At 37.6% G+C, this 19996-nt stretch overlaps 1 protein-coding gene across 4 annotated transcripts in view; it reads right to left on the reverse strand.

The window, feature by feature from the left end:
• The window catches only part of ATXN7L1 (ataxin 7 like 1), a 114571-nt gene that overhangs the window by 72352 nt on the left and 22223 nt on the right, over positions 1-19996 (reverse strand). For 2 of the 4 annotated variants that reach the window (XM_055710977.1, XM_055710978.1), the window contains exon 3: positions 1647-1751. The exons of 1 other annotated variant lie outside the window; for it this stretch is intronic. In XM_055710977.1, the coding sequence (XP_055566952.1) occupies positions 1647-1751 (105 nt within the window). Of the gene's footprint in view, positions 1-1646; positions 1752-15067; positions 15121-19996 lie in introns of all 4 variants that reach the window. One more of the 4 variants, XM_055710980.1, reaches the window with a different exon arrangement.

The following is a 19996-nucleotide window of genomic DNA, read 5'->3' on the forward strand; positions in this document are numbered from 1 at the left end:
TAGAAAAAACACCATTCTATATGCCTCCTACATGAAAACAGGACCAACTTTCATCTGCTCTCGAAACCAGAACGTCATGTCGGAACCAGCACAACTATGGAAGACTATGGCAAGGTGTTATATAGGTTCCTCTGTTCTGTAGCGGAGCTTTATTAATGCACCAGTTCAATGTTTATGGTACCCACTGTACCTATGACCATACGCAGAGATGCTCTTCTATCAGTGAAAGAAGCATAAGATACCTGAAGCTGGGCAGGAAGAAGCCATATATGACTAAGGGCAAGAAACAAATTTTGAAAATAATAGCAGGACAGCTTGTTAAAACACTGAAATTAACACCTGCCCCTACCATTAAATTAGTAAGTTCTTATCTCACTACATTAATACTTCCAGATCTTTTCTTATTCACTGGATATAAATGCTACATTCTACTAGGACCATTTTTGCACAATTATTTCAGTCCAGGCCAAAGGTAGTGGTGAGTCGTACAACTGCCTCTCATTAGCATGAATGCAGTTAGTTACTCCTGTTTGGTTGTTAGCAGTCTATTCACAAAAACCCAAGGTAAAGTTTTGGTAATATCTCTTTAAAAGTAAATAAACTTTTTACATTTTCTGCTCATCCCACTTACATTTTCCATTTACTGACTTGCTTTGCTGTCAAGAAGACTGAAAGGACCACAGGATTTATGTTTATTTGTTGTCTGTAGGCAAGGAAAATCTTTTTTTTTCTCCCCTTAATGTATTTAATCGATTCCATCCTCAATACTAGCTGTCTTTCATTATTATGCAATCACCTTCAAATTAATTTGATTAAACCTTATGCAAAAGCTAGCCATTCCAGTCACACTCTACAATTCTTTAAAAAGAAAACCAAAACAAACAAACAAAAAAACCCCAACCAAACCACCACAGAAACAAACCACTGGACAAACAACAAATAAAGCACTGGACAAGTAATAAATAAAGCTGACCTTGGGATGAAGTTTTTCAAGAATATTTCAAAGTAGTTTGTTAATCAATAGCAAAAATTTCTAACTAAAGTAGTTCTGCTTACAAATAATCAACATAAAAATTGTCACCTTGCTGCTGTCACACTAATTGAGAAATAAATATCTGCACATTTCTGCAGCTTCTCAAATGAACATTTTTCAAGAGAATCTTAAGAAACATGACTCAACATGCCAATTATGTAAAAAATGAAGCCCTATGATAAATATAAAAATAAACCCTATATACACCCATGCATAAATCCCATCAGAAAACAATCCATAACATCCAACTTGTAGTTAACGTAGAACAGTATTACAATCCTCACTTTACAGCTTTGATAAAAGACAATCCAATGTTAACATCATAATAGTTTTAGCCTAGCTAGTATTTAACTAACAGGATTTATTTGTTGTAATACATTAATTTAGTATAACAAATTCAACTTGAAAAGCCCAGCTTCTAGAACAACTAATTTAACTTCCTCTACAGGAAATACGCTTATTTGAAGGCATTGCTGCTATTTTCTGTGGAAAGAACATAAGATAACCAGAAAAGTGTATCTGCAATGCCTCTGTCATGATCGTATGCAGTGATTCTTAAGAGAGCCATACGCCAATTTGGCACTGTAATTCAGGAAAGAAAACATTCACTTACCGCAGTGTGACTGGAAAACCTGTGGCTTGACTACCTGATTGCAGATATTGCACACTACAAGATAGAAATCATCATGAGCTGGATAATGGCCAAATAAGTGCATATCTGTGGGAAAGTTAAAAATATATACAAGAATTAGAAATTATGCTTTAAATATGTATTAAGAAAAAAAAAAGGAAAATACTGTAGGGCCACTACTGTTATATTAATTTATACAAAACAAATTTATACACTGCTCCATAAGAGCTTCTTACTATGTTAAAGAGATATTTTTTTTCCTCTTCTGGGTTTCAAGGTCCTATACTAATGCTGCAGCCTCATCCCTCAGTCTGAGTCAGAACACAGGCAGCAACACCTTTGTCTTAACACTCACTGCCAAGAAGTAGAATAAGCATTTCTGAACCGGTCAACTGTTGAAACAGTAAAAGAATAAGTTTTTTAAAATCTCTGCCTAAAGATCCTTTTAGGAAACATGGTGCCCAGGTTATGCTCCACGTTACAATATTCCAAACTTGACTACAGATCGCTAGAGAAATCTCCTGTTTAAAAGCCAGTTATAGTAACCAAGGTCAACAATCCTACAGCTCAAAATGCAGTTAGGAATGTCATCCCTGTTTTGAACCAAATATGTCATGACATGAAATTTCTGATTCCATGTAGATCAAATGCCCTGCTGTTTGTTTCCCCAACAAAAGCTCTGGGGAGAGACAAAGTTGATTAATGAGGTATTTCTCAGTGACAGCACGAGGAATTTCATTAAATCAAAAGATGGGTACAGTCAGATGATGACAGGCACTTGTCCCTCTCAGCTGAAACACATAATGCAATACATGCATTCTTAAGCCATTACAAACACAGATTAAAATAGGCTTAAATTACTACTGAAGGCCTCAGAGCTCTAACATTACAATTGAGGTAACTTGTTTCACTCTGCATTGCTGTAAGTTAAAAACAAGCACACATACTCATCCACCACAGCTCAGCTTAGAAGGCAGAAACTCCAGTCACTTTCATGCACTTCAGTGTGACCATGTCACCATACAAAGTGTTGTTAACAAAAGTGTTGCTGCATTAGTAAACCCATGCAGAGTATTGGCTGCACAGATTGCACTACCTCTCAGAACAAGGCAGTGACATCTTTATTTAAAGATGTCATAAAATGGCATTCCAGTGTTATTCAGCACTGAGAATGTGGTTTCTGACTCAGACTGAAATACCAACCTAGGGCCTTATAAACAGGAGGAAAAACTGGAAGACCCTGAATGAAGACAAAGATGCACAACAGCATGCACGCAAATTGATAAACGTCAATGACTAAATCCTACTTCTCCAATTAGTCTTATTTTTCTTTAAAAACAGTGTTTTCTTTCAAAAAGACATTCAAGCAGATACCTTATTTCATTAGTTCTTAACCACAGCAAACATTTTGGCCCTAGAACTATTTTTGTAAGTAATTCTGCCCTGACCTTGGCATGATGAGGTGCAAAGTGTCCCTGAAAACCTCACAGAGGAGCCCTCTCACGGTAGTTCAGGTAGTATTCACAAGTAGATCCAAACAAGTTTGTTCAAGCATCCTTGGGCACAAATCAGCACCACAAACCCACAGATATTTTGTAGTCTGATATGACGAGAATCATTCCTTTATCCCCTGAAAACCAAAAGTCTCTCTCTATGTTACTGCTCATACCAAGCTATGAAATCCAGTTGAAAGGTTAACCCATCATGACCCCTTTGCAGTGCTGGTCTTCAATTAACCAAGCCTTTAAATACCTTACACCCAAATGAATACCATCAACACTTCAACATACATTTAAAGGAACAGCAATGGTGAGATATAAACTTCTTTGGTAACTTCTTGGTGTAGTTAGCATTAGTACTGATGAAGCCAAAACTGCACAGTTAAGAACAAATAAAATCCTCCCTACTGCTAAAACAAACAAACAAAACCCTAAGCAGGCACTCCTCTGGCCTGTTCATTTTATTTCTTGTTTTAATTTCGTAAGTCAGTGATCTTAAAAATCACTTCACATTGGCAATTCTTAGCCAAGGATATTTTTGATCAGAACTTACAGATTTCCACTAACAGCATTGTAAACTCCACAACGTAAAGTATTTCTTCCAGGTATAAATTGACACACAGTCTCAGCTTGAAAACATATATTTAATTACAGTTATGAAATACTTCAAAAATGGTTAAAACAACTCAACTTAAAAACATGTTTTTCTGTTGTTTGAATGGTCTGGTGGCAATCTTCTTAAGAAAACATCCAGACTTTGCACATTACAAACACAAGAGTTACAACTTTTTTTCATTTTATATTCCTGAAGTCCATTCAGCCTTCACAGCTCTGTATACTACTAGTCTTTCAAACATGCCCAGTTCTAGAGGCTTATGAAGTCTGGCTGGGTCTGAGTCTTTATGAAGCCTGGCTGCAGGGAGTAACTTATGAAAACACAGAAGGTATTAATACTGGAGAAATCTATCCAAGGACATAGATGGAATAAGAAATCAGGTTAGTTCACAGGATCACAAAATCATCTACATTTTCACAGGCACTGTCAAGGAGACAGAGCAATGAAGGAAAAGTCCCCGTACTTACAAGCTCTCTGCACAACCCTGGCAAACTGCACCACACCTAACAGGTAAACAGCACCATTTAAGATTTTATGATACCGAGGTGGCAGAAGTTGACATGCAAAGAAACATCCTACAGATGTGTAGGAGAACGCACCAAAATGTCTGTGAGATACAAAGCATCAAAATGATGCACAGATGCAGAGTAAGTGACATCCTGAAACAGTGCTTTGGAAGTTTTTTCATTTTGCAGATGCCTAGGAACAGCCCAGTGGAGGTGCAAGCATCTATTTTAATTGTGAGTCTTCTGATATGAACTGAAGTTATTAGCTACCTGTTAAAAGTCCACTTAAATTAATCCAAGAATCTCAAGGACACAAGACCACAGGTTGGAAACCAGAAATAGAAATCACAATACAGAAATAAATCATTACTGTTGAATCTGAACAGCTAAAAAACTTAAACACTACCTTTCAGACTGGATTCCTTAAAAGCCTCACTACGCAGAGGTTTGTAAGAAAGGAAAATTCACCAAGTCCAAGCAGGTTTAACTAATTCTATTAGTTCATCAGTGTTAACAAGATAGGCACAAACCAGTTTTCATGATTAAAGTCATGATTTGTAAGCACACACAGTATATATAAGAGTATATATAAATTACTTTTTAATTAAAACTGTATGGAGCATTAATATTGCACTAGAAATTCCAACTGGGGACACACTTTACTAGGCATAACAATATTACAAATGCAATCCAGATCAGAGAATTTACAATGAAGAAAACAAGGAAAGCTGAAATGAAAAAGCAAGCAGAAAATATAACTAACTATATGTATCTTTTGATACATGTTTTCTTGTTTTTAATAAGAGTAGGTCAATGTTACCATGTCCTACTCAAAGGGACCACGACTGTAGGGTTATTCTGGACACTGCTATCATTCCTAGATCAGATTACAGCCACTTGACAATCTAGACCTTGTACGTGTAGCAAAAAAGACAATGGCCTCTCCAAAGAATTTGTCTGCTAAAGGCAACAATCACACCTCCCTGCATGTGTGAATATGCAATGGTGATAAGCTTTTCAGAAAAGATTAATTTTGGAGGAGAAAACGTCTTTCTCCAAAGTTAGCTGAGGAAAGACTTCTTCATAGGAAAAGGCAAGACCACTGAGGAAGACAGCAGATAACTGGTGGATAAGGTGAACATCTATCAAACAGTACTGAAATAATTATTAAAGTACAAAAAGAACAGGGAAGGACTGAAGAGCAACTGCAAAGAATATTTATTTTCTACCAAAACTTGGGTCTCCCCTAACAGGGAAACAAAGTGACCAAGGTCTGCATGACTCACCCCAGACTAGCATGGTGATCTCTACCACTGCTTGTGACCAGATTGTTCCTTATGTGTAAATACAGACACCTAGAAGTCTGGACAGGAAGAGCTGGTAAGTAAAAGCCCTTCTGGTAAGTAAAAGCAGTCCACAGCCCCCATCGCAGTTACCTCGTTTCACTGGATGATGTTTTTGATGGATTCAAAGAAGAGTCTTGATGGCAAGAGAGAACTGATAACTCATTTTCCAGTATGTACACACTTTGCAGAAGTGCTGCTTATACACACCCCACTCCCCGCAGTACTGAATCATCCTCCCCTGACAATGAAATCTTTTGGCCACTCATGCCTTTTGATACTGCACACTGACAAAGGTCTTGCTTGAAAATGAGCTATTTGACTAACAGGATGTGAGAGTGTCCCATATCATATGAAAAATATGCAAGATAGGTGGAAATCAGAGACAGTGAATGCTGAGTGTAAGAAATACGACCTTCCTAGATTAAAATCTTAAACCAAGTATTACTTTGTGTATACTTTGCTATGGCACTTGTAAAAAATATAACTTCTGCTTATAGTTTTTATATTACTAACATTTGCAAATAAAAAGACAGCTGTAGCCATATGACAGTTTTATAAGACATCGGCTTGGTAAAATGTGCATTAAAAACACAAATACCATAGAAACAAAAGAAAATGTTGCTTCTTGCAAATTGTGGCACAAACACAAAAATTCAGGTGTCAGATATGACTTATCTTCTCCAATAAAACACACAAAGGAACTATTTTTAGCAATAATCAAAGCCAGATGACTTATATGATGTTCATTCTCTATTATTATATAATTCATAATAATTTACATCCAACTGTATAATAAAACACACACTAGAAACAATCCAAAACATTCTGCCACTGAAGAATTGGCGTTGTCAAACAGTAAGGCCTCATAATATTGTGTGGGAAATTAAATTTTTAATTGTGATCTTTTGCTATAAATTATACACACTTTAAACTTTCTCATAAATCTCTGTTGCTCCACTAAATATACACACAAAGTCTGCTTTGAAAATTAGTGATGTTTATGTGTAAACAGAGAGAAGGAGAGGGAGGAGGGGAGAGAGGAGGACTATTCAACACTAGCTTAAAATTAACAAAGCAAAGTTACAAAAAAAGGCAATGGCAGTGGACAAAACCAAATCCACATGGTTTCTCCAGCTCCTGGAGATACAGATTTTTAAACTCTGTGTCTAGAAATGTGCTCAATATCTCCCTCTTGTTCCATAGAAGTGACAAATTGATCCATCAATCAAAAATGGAGGCAAGCACAAAATCTTTCAGTGCATTAGATTACTTTAAAAAATAAGTAATTTGAATGCCGAATTGAAACTTGAAGCTGAAACAATAAAAAGACATCTTCAGGGTATTACTCAGAAAGCAGTTAAACATGCTTGCATAGACACGATAGTCTTATCTTAGAAATAAATGTCACACACTTTCCATTTAACTTTATTCTCCCCCAAGTATGGTTTTCCTTTAGTTTTCCTTTTTTTACACAAAAATTAGTAGGTTGTTTCAGCAATTAGTTAGCCAGTATAAATTGCATTTTACCCCTGAAAATGGCAGAGTCACAGCTGCAATTAATCACAGAAGAGTTTAAGCTAAAAGAGATTACTGGATGTCATTTACTCCAAGACCCTGCTGAAATCACAGCTAACTTCAGGATCAGAACCATGAAGGAATGCTCAAGCTCATTTCTTTTCTGATGAAAAAAATGCAGGTCATGGATGAAGTAATCAAGAAATTGAGGAAAAAAGTAAAATTAAAATATTCAGGACAGAACTAACATAGGGCCAAACACAACTGTCATAAGTCCTGACTGATAGATATCCTTTGGATGTTAATACAAGGAACTAAAGATTCTGCATGCTAAAAAAATCAAGTAATTAATGAGAACAGAAATACTGGACTTTTCAACAACAACAATAATAAATGAAACACAATAGTGACAAAGAAAAAAAAAATGCAGGGAAAAAACAGTAAATACATTTAACAAGAGTCAGGGCGGTAAAGAGTCAAGGTCATGACACCTTTTAAATCAGACCAGTAACTCTGAATGGTATGCTGCCTCCTAGGTTACAGCAAGCATAAGGATGCTGGCAATCCTAAAGAATGTTGGGAATTTTTCATTAATTACCGTTCATACAGGAAATACTACTCCCAATGACTTGGAAAGCTTTTGTACTACACTGTTTTATCTAGGTGCTTTGAAACTACTGAAGATGGAAGTGATGCCTTCCATTCCCAAAGACCCGTAACAGAAGAGAAAACCAGAAAAGTTCATGATTGGGAATTACTGATCTAAATGAATATTGCAGATTAAGAGTATTCGCATACCTTTTGTAACAACATGTGTGGAAGGGATTATAAAGTAAACTACACGTCATTGACACTAGTTTTTGCACAAGACACTATATATTAAATAAAAAGAAAAAAGAAATAAACATGGGAAAACATGACAAAGCTTTTCTTCTACAATTTGGAAGACTTTTATTAATTTATGTAGGCTATCTGCCATTCCAGTCTAAAATAATTTGGCAACACAGGACCAGAACTGCCTGGGCTAGCAGACTAATGCATCATAAGAATACTGGAGGAGAAAACCCACAACTCACAGGTCTAGAAAGTATGCCTCATGACACCAAGAAATCTCAGCTTTTTACATCTAAGACATCTAGAGGATAAGACAGTAGCTAACGTAAGGTTTTTCTCCTTGAAAAACCTAGTTCTTACAACTTGTTTATATGGAGGCATACAGCCCCTTACTCCTTGGAGCAGGCAGAAGACAGCTCATCTGATTATGGTATGGAGTCTTTATTTCAATCTCTGTACACAACTCAAATAGAGCTTCCAACACCAAAAAACCTAGTAAATGCTCAGCTACTCTTCTGTGTTTGCAAAGGCATTTAATTTCTCCTGTAACAATCTTCTTTCTTTAACCCTGTATGACACTGAAAACAAATGCTGGTTTGCAATTTTGTGCAGCATCACAAGAATTTAAACTGATCAGTTAGGCACTGGTATGGTCCTTTTTGACGCCAAACTTCGTATTTTTGCCCCTCCCTTGTGCTTGTACTGTCAATTAACTGATTATACAAGGAGTCAAATTAGAGACAATAGTTTGCTCTGAACCAGGAGCAAAGTAACAACAGGAAGGACAAAAAACAGGTAAAGGTTTTCTTACAGTTTAATTTCATGAGTTGCCCTACTGCAGAACCTGATGAAGGCTAGCGTTAAGTGAGGGGAAGGAAATGGAGAGCCCAGAACTGGAGAGCAGGACCAACAGGATCAAGATCAGTTAAAACCACTGTGGAGCAGTGGTGCCTCTCTAGCTCCCACTGAAATCTGTCACACAGATTATGTATGCAATATTAAGGGAATACACGTGGCTCCAAAAGAAACTTTCTAAGAATAAGGCTACCTGTCCCTCAATTAAAGATAGCAGTAAACAAGTTCATTGATCTGTACTGTATAACAACACTCAGAAGCATAAAATCTCCTTTTACATAATTCTTTGTTTCTAACACTTCAGATTACTGAACTAATCTTCAAACCCAGGTTCTCACTTCACCACTTAACTTCTCAGTTATTTTGTGCAGTGTAACCAGACAGATTAACTTTTACCTTTTCAGTTCCTGAACACACTGGCTTTACCTGCCTGTCCTTCAGTCAAAGAGCCGCCTCATTTCTGATGTAAAGGATGTAGGTAATACTGCTAAGAAAAGAGTGCACATTAAGAGAGCGTCATATAACACTGAGATCTGTTTGGATGGTTATGAGAATTCTGGTTAACACCTTCTTTTTAGTTTTTTATCATCAGAGTTTAAACTACAAGGCAAATACAGACATTAAAGCTGCTAAAATATATTAACGAAGTTAGTGAACATTAGCATTTGGCTGCTGCAGCTAAGGGCTGGAATGACAGGGGATGGTCCTGGAAAGGGACAGCAAGAGCAGAGACAGACCGTTCACTGCCTTGGCCATGGTCTGCACCAGCCCTTCTCCTGCAAGTCTGCAAGGAAGAATTTGGGAAGTGGAACAAGGCTGAAAGGCAAGGCAAAATACAGTTTTAGCAGGGTGACAGGCAATAAAACACATGCTTGTAATTGAAATGGACATAACTGGATTACATAATACTCAGTTTTAACTAGGTAAGTGTAATCATAACATGAACACGAGGCAATTGTAACAACTCTGGTAACATGAAACTATTGCCTACAAAATTGTAACTATTCTTACGTTTCTCTTTCATTATTAGATTACACTTCAGGGAAATCATCTCAAGGAGCATCCTTCTCATGAACCTGGATTTTGAGTTGCCTCCCATTTTACATATAACATCATCTTCCAGGAGCTAAAGCAACTGCTTACAAAGTCTACTATTGTAAAATTGTATAAAGTCACTACCTGGAAAAAAATCCCGTTATGCAGTAAAATAGATACCAGTTAAGCATATTAAGGTCCAAAGTCAGAAACAAAAGAAAAATGAACCCCAAACCTTCTTCTACACCTCAGTTAAATAACATGCCTCAAAAATCAAGGTGAGCAAAATACAAGGAAGAAATAGGCTTTCATGTATTTAAAAGCAAGCTAGAAGAGTCATGTAAATATAGACAGTATCTTCACTTAGACCAACAGGTAAACAGTTAGATCTGGCTTTTGGGCTTTAAGGAGATGGATGCCCCAAAATGTGTCTATTTTCCCTGCCCACTACAGTTGTTCTAATTAAAGATATCACCTCCAGCTACAAATTTCATCTCGCTTATGTCTGGAAATCTTCAGGACAGCAACAGTATTATTAAATGACAGCAAAAATTAAACTACTGAGGGCAAGGAAACATTAAAAGATACATTATTTATAAGGATCCAGACTACACACTCCATATCCAGAAGCAGAGGTGACACCCTGTTTGTAGAACATAGAGAATAACTATCCTGACTCCTGAGTATGGAAAGCATGGCAAAGAAGTCCTGATCAGGAGACTTTCTCACCCTTCAGAAACAGTGGATTTCTCTTAGATGCTCACATACATCACTATCCAAAACCCTGTACAGTGAGCATGGCTGCACACAGCTGTGCATACAAAGGATAGGGAATGTGCAGGAGGATTATCAGTCTCTGGATAAGAGTTCAAATTTCTCAATTTCCCATAGGCAGGCATAAGGGAAGGAATGGCTGGAAATCATCTTCATTTCCCTCATAATTCAAAGTAAGCATCATGCACCTTGAGTAGAGTGTCTCCATGAACTACTATATAGCAACAGAACAATTCTTTCTTCCTTGAACATATATCAAGAGAAGTCTCACTGCAAATGAGACTTGTCAGCACAAGTAGTATCCTTCATGGATGATGGGACTAAATTTCAGCTCAGATTGATGTATGGCTCTCCTGAATTTGATGTTTGACCTGTAGCAATAGTTAGAGGGTTGCACCACATACATACTTTCCCAGAGACTTCTACAGCAGGTGGACTCTGTCAGCCTCTCTGCTGGGAGAGCACACCTCGACACAGGAAGACATAACAGGTCTACAAGTTAATTACAATAACTCACAGAAATAGTGTTTCAGCTTTTGATTTTCTGGCATAAGATGGTCAAAGCTTTCTGATGCCTAGCCAAATAAACTAAAGAGGCAAGGCAACAACATAACAATACTGAGTAAAGTGAAGACCTGGAGATATATGAAATGCTGGTTGAAATATATGGGTTCTTTTTGAATTTTTCCTCAAAAATCAAGGTGAGCAAAATACAAGGAAGAAATAGGCTTTCATGTGTTTAAAAGCAAGCTAGAAGAGTCATGTAAATATAGACAGTATCTTCACTTAGACCAACAGGTAAACAGTTAGATCTGGCTTTTGGGCTTTAAGGAGATGGATGCCCCAAAATGTGTCTATTTTCCCTGCCCACTGCAGTTGTTCTAATTAAAGATATCACCTCCAGCTACAAATTTCATCTCGCTTATGTCTGGAAATCTTCAGGACAGCATATTACTAAGCTACAAAAGTACTCAACCAGGACTCCTTCTCAGCTTTCACCTTTGGCATTTCAGCAGCTGATAATTGTCACAGGGCAGTAACTTGGTATTGCTGTCCTTCATTCGTGGAGTGATCAATCCTTTTTGGAGCCTGAGATGTTAACAGGTTTCAGAAAAGCATACTGGACTTCTGCAAGTCATTAGAGCCCTGAAAATCCAATTATATTAGTCTGTCTAGAGCCAAAGGTGAAAACACAGTATCAGTGAAAATGAGGGAATCTCTTGCTGGAAAGACGGGCCATTCAAATACTCCTACCAAGAGTCTGGCTAAGAATGCTAACGAGGAATGAGACTTCTTCCCTTTTATCTGTGATTAAGACCTTCTTCTTCATACCTCCACAGCTCTACAAAGTCTATCTATCCTAACATAGGTGATTGCCAAGACCGCCAAGATTGGCACCAATTCAGACAACAAGGCAAATGGTAGTTGAGGGAATGGAAAAAAAAGGCATTTCAGGTCCTTCAAAGCAAAACGTGCAGAATTTGAAGGAGACAGTTCTGCTTGACAGATGGGAAAACACACCTATTTTATGGTAACAGAGAACAACTATTCTTTCAGGAAGTTGTCTATATACAAGGCATTGTGGTTTATTACAGAGTCTGTATTAATGCAGGTTACAGACTGGTACCAGCAGAGCTGGATCTGCCTTAGTCTTGCTCCCGGAAGGCAGATTTAGTTGGAAGAACACTGCTAACACCCTGCCTAGCAGTCTGACGCTTCTCTTTAGATCCAGGTTGTTACAAAGCTTCCCTGTTCCTTTTGTTAAAAGGCTGATCTCTTTTCTTTCTGAGCTTCTTGGTCAGCACTTGGTTTGATCCCATTTGGTGCTACTTACATAAGCAGCAAAGCTTAGGCCAGAGTATAGTGATCATCAGAACACAGCAGTTGAAACAAAAGATAAAAGGTTGAGAACGGGCATGTTTAACTTCAGCTTAGGAACACAAGAAATTCACAAAGTACAACCTTGCTGTTGTGACAGGAAACTAGGGGAAAGCTGCAACTGTTATCGCAACCTCCTGACTTTGTAAACAGAAGACTTCAGCTTTCCAAGCTAAAAGAAGAACTGGACACAGTTAAAAATACTTAAGTCTCGCATACCAGTGGCAAGTGCTACTGCAGTGGGACCAGCAGCAGCATCTACTCCAAGAACCTGTTCCATGTGCGTAAGACATTTCCTCCTTATGGGAAACCAATTAAGACTTTTTAAAAGAAAGAAAAATGCAAGAAATTTCATACTGGAAAAAACGCAGGTCTTTCTCTACTGCAAAGCAAATCTTGCAAATATCTTCTAATGTTCAAATTTAGTTGACAATTGCTAGCTGACTACCTCAGAGAACAAAAATCCTGTGAGGCTATTAAAATAGCTGAGGATGAGCCAGAGTAACCAGAGAAATTTAGTTCTTAGTTCACCATAAATATCACTTCTGATTGTGGCTGGCTGAAGAGGTGAGAAGACAGCATAAAATACTGTCAATTTGTCTTCTATATCATAGCACAATAATCCTAAGTGTTCACTATAATCAATAAGTATTTACTAATGATGTAGCTATGCTATTATTTGATTTCAAACCAGCAGGGCTTCTACATGGACTTAGGGCAAAGACCTGAAGCTTCCCATTGTGCAAATGAAAATAAATACTTGATAAAATAAATTAATAACCCATCTGTAAACTGCACAACAGGACAACTGTGCTACAGACTATGTTTACAGTGGGTCAGAGTGAGTACTAAGGTTTTTTTCCCCCATTTGCTAAAGCCACATCTTCAATGATCTTACATTAAGGAAATGTTGAATACTGAAATGTGGAACAATCCCCCAGAAATCTTTTAAATACAACTAATTTGTAATACTTTATTTTAGTAATCCCATCATTTGGAATACCAGTAATGACATGCTACAAGGATTGCACTTTTTCTTCTTTCATTTCCTTATTAATGAACACTAACAACAAAATGTTATCTATGTAGTAAAGCAGTCCTCAGGAGAAAAAACCCATGACCGAAACAACCCTTCACTCCTATTTCTTCTGTGCAGACTGCCATGAAACAGAATTTAATCCTCCAACTGGTGTTTTCTTCATAAACACTCAGCAAGACACAACTGGCACTCACATGCTGCTAGCCTGCAAAGCTGTATTATCTTCTGCAGAAGAGCAACTCTGGTTTAAGGCAGTACAACTGGACTAAAGCAGAGAGCTGGCTTAATTCCTGGCTCCTGAACAACATTCTTGCATGACCCCGATTAGATTTTTCTGTGCCTCAGTATCCCATCTCTAAAATCAGGATAATATGCTCTTTGTTTGCCCTGCCTGTTTAGATTGCAGCCTTTCAGTATTCTCTTACTATTTGTCCATACACTGTGGCCACAATGGGGCCCTTCATTTTGGCTGGGACCTCACTATGACTATAGAACAAGCAATGAATAAGATAACTTTCAGTATGTTTTAGAAGTGGTGTGTGACAATTGGGATGCTATCACAAAGATTTATTAAAGAAGTCTTAATAATGTTTAAAGGAGTGTTTTCATATCCAAGGGGCATATATAATTGCAGCATATATTCGTCTTTGTTGACATTTTCAAACAAAACTTTTGCTACGCATTTTTTATAGAAATCCCGCTTTTTTGAATAAGAACATGTGTTACTAGAAGTCCTATAAAATGAAAATTTTCACAGCTTTTTAGCTCAGCTCTTTAATAACAAGATTATTATTGTTTTTATAATAAAAGTTTAATAAAGATAGCATCATCAGGAAAATATTTCTCAGACAATGGCTAATGAATATACTCTTCTAATTTTTCTATGAGAGAAAATATTGAGTAAATGAGCAAAAAATATTGACAAAAACAAAATCCCTAATCTCACCTATGTAATTTTGAAAATGCTAAGTATCTCATTGCTTGTCAATGTACAGGAAGAGTGGACCTACATGTTGTTCCCATTTCATCAAGTGCTGTTATGGGTGCCTTTACTGCTGTCATAGTATCCATTGCTGCTGAGGAAAGTCAGTATTTCTTTATACTCCACAACTCAGCCACCAGAAAGTCCATAGAAAACTCAAATCCAGTTCCTCACCTCCCAAAGTGTTCTGTACAGTTTTACAGTCAAGTCACTATTTCTTAATGCCAAGTAAGGAAAACCCCTGTTGCTTCAGTAGACCTAAGAAAAAGATGCTATATCCAGTAATAGAGCATGTTTGGTGTATATCATCTTTCACTACTAAGTTGCTACTTCAAAGCAAATCACTAGTAGTACTGTCCGTTAAATATTTGGTGACCACTGTATACCTAAGTTTGTTCAGAATAAGGTTGCCAACAGAAATAATCACAGACAGATCCACGACATCACTGGTACACTATAACAGAAAGGGAACTCGTCTTCAGCAAATCACATCATAAGATACTATGAGGGAATTTGCTGTTTACCTGCTCTATAGTCAACTTCAGTTTCTGGGTCTGTCAGTTCTTCAAAAGCATAGCTAAAAAAAAAGTCAAACATAACTAAATATCTAAATACTTTGCATCTCAAAGCAATCAGAAGCACCCTCTGAAACTAATTAGCCATGACATTTACAACACATGCATTTTACAAGCAAAACAATCTTCAACATTCAAAACCTGACTGAACGAATTGAAGAGGGCACTTTCTATGCAGCCATGTATATCAATTTCTATTTTTTTTTTTTCCTTCCCCCCCAATAATTGCCTAGCTTTTTGCAATCCCCACGTCCATTGCCAAAGGTGTTTCTATTTTGTCACTTCACTTCTCCCCTCAATAAAAGTCAAGGGCAAGAACATAAGATTATTATTTTTTTTAATTTAACAACTCTCTTCTCACTCAAGATGGAAAGTATCGGCTTGTTCTTAATCAACTGCTGGGTATTAAATGAAAACATTGTCTAAAAGGACACAAATAATTCTTACGCCAATTCTCTGTGCTTCTTCTGTATTGCCTCCTACACTTATAACAGCACCTCTCCAGGAATATTGCCTCTCACGTAACTTGAAAGTAACTTCTATGACAGACACATAGACTTTCAGTACAATCATCTTTTTCCTTCACACAATTCCAAATGAAATTGATTTTATTCTCTTCCTTGTTGGCCTGCAGATTGAGGTACCACTTAAAATGCTCAACTGCACTTTTTTTTCAGTTAGGGGACTTTATGCCAAAGAAAAATATGAGAAAAAGTTCATTAATGGGTAACAGGATATGGAAATATGAATGAGAAACTTTTTAACCAAAATCCAAACATACCAAAACTTCATCCTAAGGCCACTTCGGCAAAACAGTAAAACAGACATTAATATTTCCTGCAGATTGAAGTCTTTAGTTCCACTAACATACAACTCCAGAAAATAGCTCTCTTGTTTTAAGAATTCTCCTCTCAAGGGAATAATTATCCTTGCAAGTACAATCAGTCAAATACTTCTACTGTCTGAAAAAGCATACATACATCATCAGCTCTTACACTGAGATTTATACAGTACAGTTACATGTACACCACATTTTCCAGTATAGGAATATGCTCCTCCTGGTTAAACATGTTAAGTATAGAAAAACTAGTCTGGCAATGCAGCACTTTGCACTGGTACAGTAGTCTCTTCCGTATTGCAAGAGATAAAAGCACAGTTTTGCTCGACTAACTGAGCCCATGCCAAGAGCTTGCTGCACACCTCAGGGAGTGTTCTTGCTTCCAAGAGACACAACCCTAAAGAAGAACACAGTCACAAACAGCTTAGGTCAGTGCAAGTCTGTATGCCACTGAAGTGTCCATCAAATCCTCAATATGAACATCCTTAAGCACATGTACATGCTGCATTCAGAGGTATTCCCTTCCTTTCTGCTCCCTCCTTCTTCCAGGGGTGCTACTAATTAAGTTACAGTTTGTCACAGGTGCAGGATCAATCACAATTTAAAGCCTCAAAATAAAGCTCTGCGGTTAAAGCAATCACCCTATGAAGGCACAAACTCCGCTACCAAGACATACTCATGAGATTCACTGCCACTAGATGAAAGAAAAATGAGAATTTTTTTGTTGTTGTTGCTACATCAGGCAAAAAAGGCCTTAAGAAACTTGAGGAGTTTTTACCAACTAAGGAATAAGCAAAAGAAACTGTAAGTATTTCACCACTGAAATATCAGGATATTTCAGTTCTGACATCTTTCAAAAAATTTACAGAGCAAGTCTAAAGAAACCTGCCCATACAGTAGTACTGAAAAAGCAAAAGAAATTAAAAAGCAACGGAAGACACATTATTTTTATCTGTCAAAAAAAATATAAAAATCTGCAGTTGTTATGCTGCACAGTACCTATTCATAATACAAATCACCAGTTTAATATCATCACTCAAAGACATACTCACTAATACAATAAAAGCTATTAATGGGGCTCTTTCAATGAAAGAAAGCAGCAGTTTATTAGTTCAATCATGTTATTGTTCTGTTTCAATTTCTGCCATACTGAATACTGCACAAGTCATATTCTGACCTGCACCTATGTAATTCTTGCTGTTTAACAAACGAAAAAATTATGAAACGATTTAATTTTCACATTCTTAAACAGAGACTTGGAAAAGCTTTAGTTTTCTTTGGAGCTGGTTTGTTTGTTTCCTGGACAGGAGAAAACTGTGGCTTTTGGGGAATGAACTACTCAAAATACAGAAAGACAACTGTTTTTTCCTAATTATAGTCTTAAGTATATGACTACTGCAAGGATCTTTCCAGCTCACTCTTCTTCAGAACGTGACCTCACTTTCCATTTTTTCACTGCAGCAATAACTTATCAGCACTTGGCTAGTAATTCAGAAGGTAACTCGAATACCACAAGGTAGCATTTCTGAGGCTTGGAAAGTCTTTCTTTTTAAAGCAAGACCATTGAATGTAATCAAAAATCAGCGGGCTGATTCAGATCTTGAGATGTGCTACGCTGACTGAAGCCATCTGACCATGAAGGTAGGAAGTTGGCTTCTCAATGCAGGCGCTTGAGCCCAGTTCCCTTGCAGTGGGTACCTGCAGCTTCATTACTGTTGACACCTGACTGAGATTAGGATTCAAATGGCTCAGCCATTTTTACTGGGGAGCTAAGAACATCCTAGGAAAACACACAAAGAAAACTGCACCGAGATTAAAGCAAGCTGCCGAAAATGGGTCTGCTCATTGACTGTCTCAGGTTCTTCACACAAACATGCAAAAGGTCAGCAGCAACATTTGCTGACATGACCTCATCCCAGAATCCATGCTTTCACCAGCACCCAGCGTCCCAGATAATCTCATCCACCTAACAGCTCACCGACATGAGCAGACCACTTAACACTTCTTATGCTGCAGCCCGATGCCAGTCAACTTTGCTTAGAAGGCATCTCCCTTCCAGCATTATACTATTCTGAGGATTTGGGTGTAGCAAAGCATTTACTAATTTATTTCAGCCAGCATTACAGTGTTGTGCTAGCTCTGTAATTGTTAAAAATACCAAACAACAAAACAGTTCTGTTTAAAGACTGATTCTTCATGTGTTTAGAATCCACTTTTTTTCAGCTTTTCTTCAAGTCTGCTGTGGCTACTAGTACTCCATGATTTACCTAATTGTAGGATCAGTGGAATAAGAGGTTTCCTAGATAGAGTCCAAGACACAAGTTTTCAGAGACACTGTCAATTCCCTGGCACACACTTGTCTTCAGCGGTGATAGCGCCTTGAATAGAGAGAAGAAAAAGGAAATAGAGAAGCAAAAATGCACTGCCTTGTCTCATGCATTTAAGGTACACTCCAGCATCATAAAGCAATAAAACGTCATCAAGATTCATGGACAGAGACCACTTAAGAGACCTTTTCACCAAACCCATTAAACAAAAATATCCTCCACACTATTACAAGGAACAAATTTTACCCCCATTTACTGTAACAGTATGGGTCCTTGGAGGGCTTTTACTAATTACCTCACAATCCAACAGACCTGTCAGTGGACAGAGGAGTCGTCAAACCCCGCATTCCTTCATTGCCTACTGGGAAAACTTTTAGCCAGATTTCTTGAATTCTTACTGTCTTTCCTTGTACATCAGGAGCAATTATGTACATTGTAACTCCTAATTAAATACTTTCAAATTTACTGATGAAAAGCATCATACACGAAAAGAAGTATATCCATTATAACTTGTATCTTAATATATGTTAACACCTCATCTGCAAGTTTAAGTGTAATTACAATGGCATGAGTGACAGCTAATTCCTATCACAACATCTCATCTGGAAAAAGCCACTTTTCCAGAAGACTGAGTTCAACAAAATTCAGCTTCTGAAAAAAAAAAAACCAACCACCCAAACCCAACCCACAATCCAAACCCCAAAAAACCTAACAGAAAATAGCCTAAATACAGTATAGCAGCCATGTGAGCAAATATCTGTCCACTGAGAATTGTTTGCATGTCCTCCAAGTGGAAATGTATCGAGGATCAGAAGCAACCTCTGGAGCTGCTTGTGTGAGCTGAAGCTACTTTATTGTGAAAGAGGTACATACATACATATCTTGAGGGATGCAACATAGTTCAGCGCAGGACTGCACTGTGTATGCTGTTGCAGCACCAGACCTGTGGAAGGTACCTGCCTCAGGGCTCTTGGCAGCAGTTGGGTGAGAGATTAACGTGGTACACGGATTTAATGAAGGGTAAATGAATATAGTGTCAGACAGAATCCCTATTCTAACCAAAAGAGGCCGTGAAATTCTTTGTTAAGGAGGCTAAATATCTGAGTATAGAAAAAAATGCAGTATGCACTAACACCCCACTCAGCACAGTACAAGGAATGACCATATACATCTGTAAGGTACATATGTGGAGCATCCATCACTCACAAAACCTCTAAGTTAGTGATGTGCACCTTCCTTCTCAATCTCCTGTTTGATAGACGTGCTGTATCTGACTGGCATAAGACACCACTTGCTAAGGTAAACTCCCTGTTAATGAAGGTTCTGTAAATGATCTATTCAACTACTCAGCAATTAGATACCATTCTGTTTCTGAGATCATCATAGGTATGTTTTCCAACAACTTTCCAACAGAAAGGATATTCTGTAGTTATCAGAGCAGAAAGACTAAACAGTCCTTTTAAACAGGATTTGTGATAGAAAGCCTCTGCCTAAGTAGAACTCTTAAGCCCAGAATACGTTTTCTTCCACAATATTAAAATATGAAGCATCTCCAAAGTATTGGGCAGAGGATTCCTAAACCTGTTTCATACCTCAGAGTACATTTGCTCTTTCAAGTCTCCAAGTTCAAGTGCAGTATACCATTTGATACTTAAACAGAGTCCAAAGACTTTAAACCCTGTATCTCAATTGCAAGCATCAGAGTCCGGAATC

The sequence above is a fragment of the Falco cherrug genome, chromosome 5 (assembly GCF_023634085.1).
Source record: "Falco cherrug isolate bFalChe1 chromosome 5, bFalChe1.pri, whole genome shotgun sequence".
NCBI classification, from domain to species: Eukaryota; Metazoa; Chordata; class Aves; order Falconiformes; family Falconidae; genus Falco; species Falco cherrug.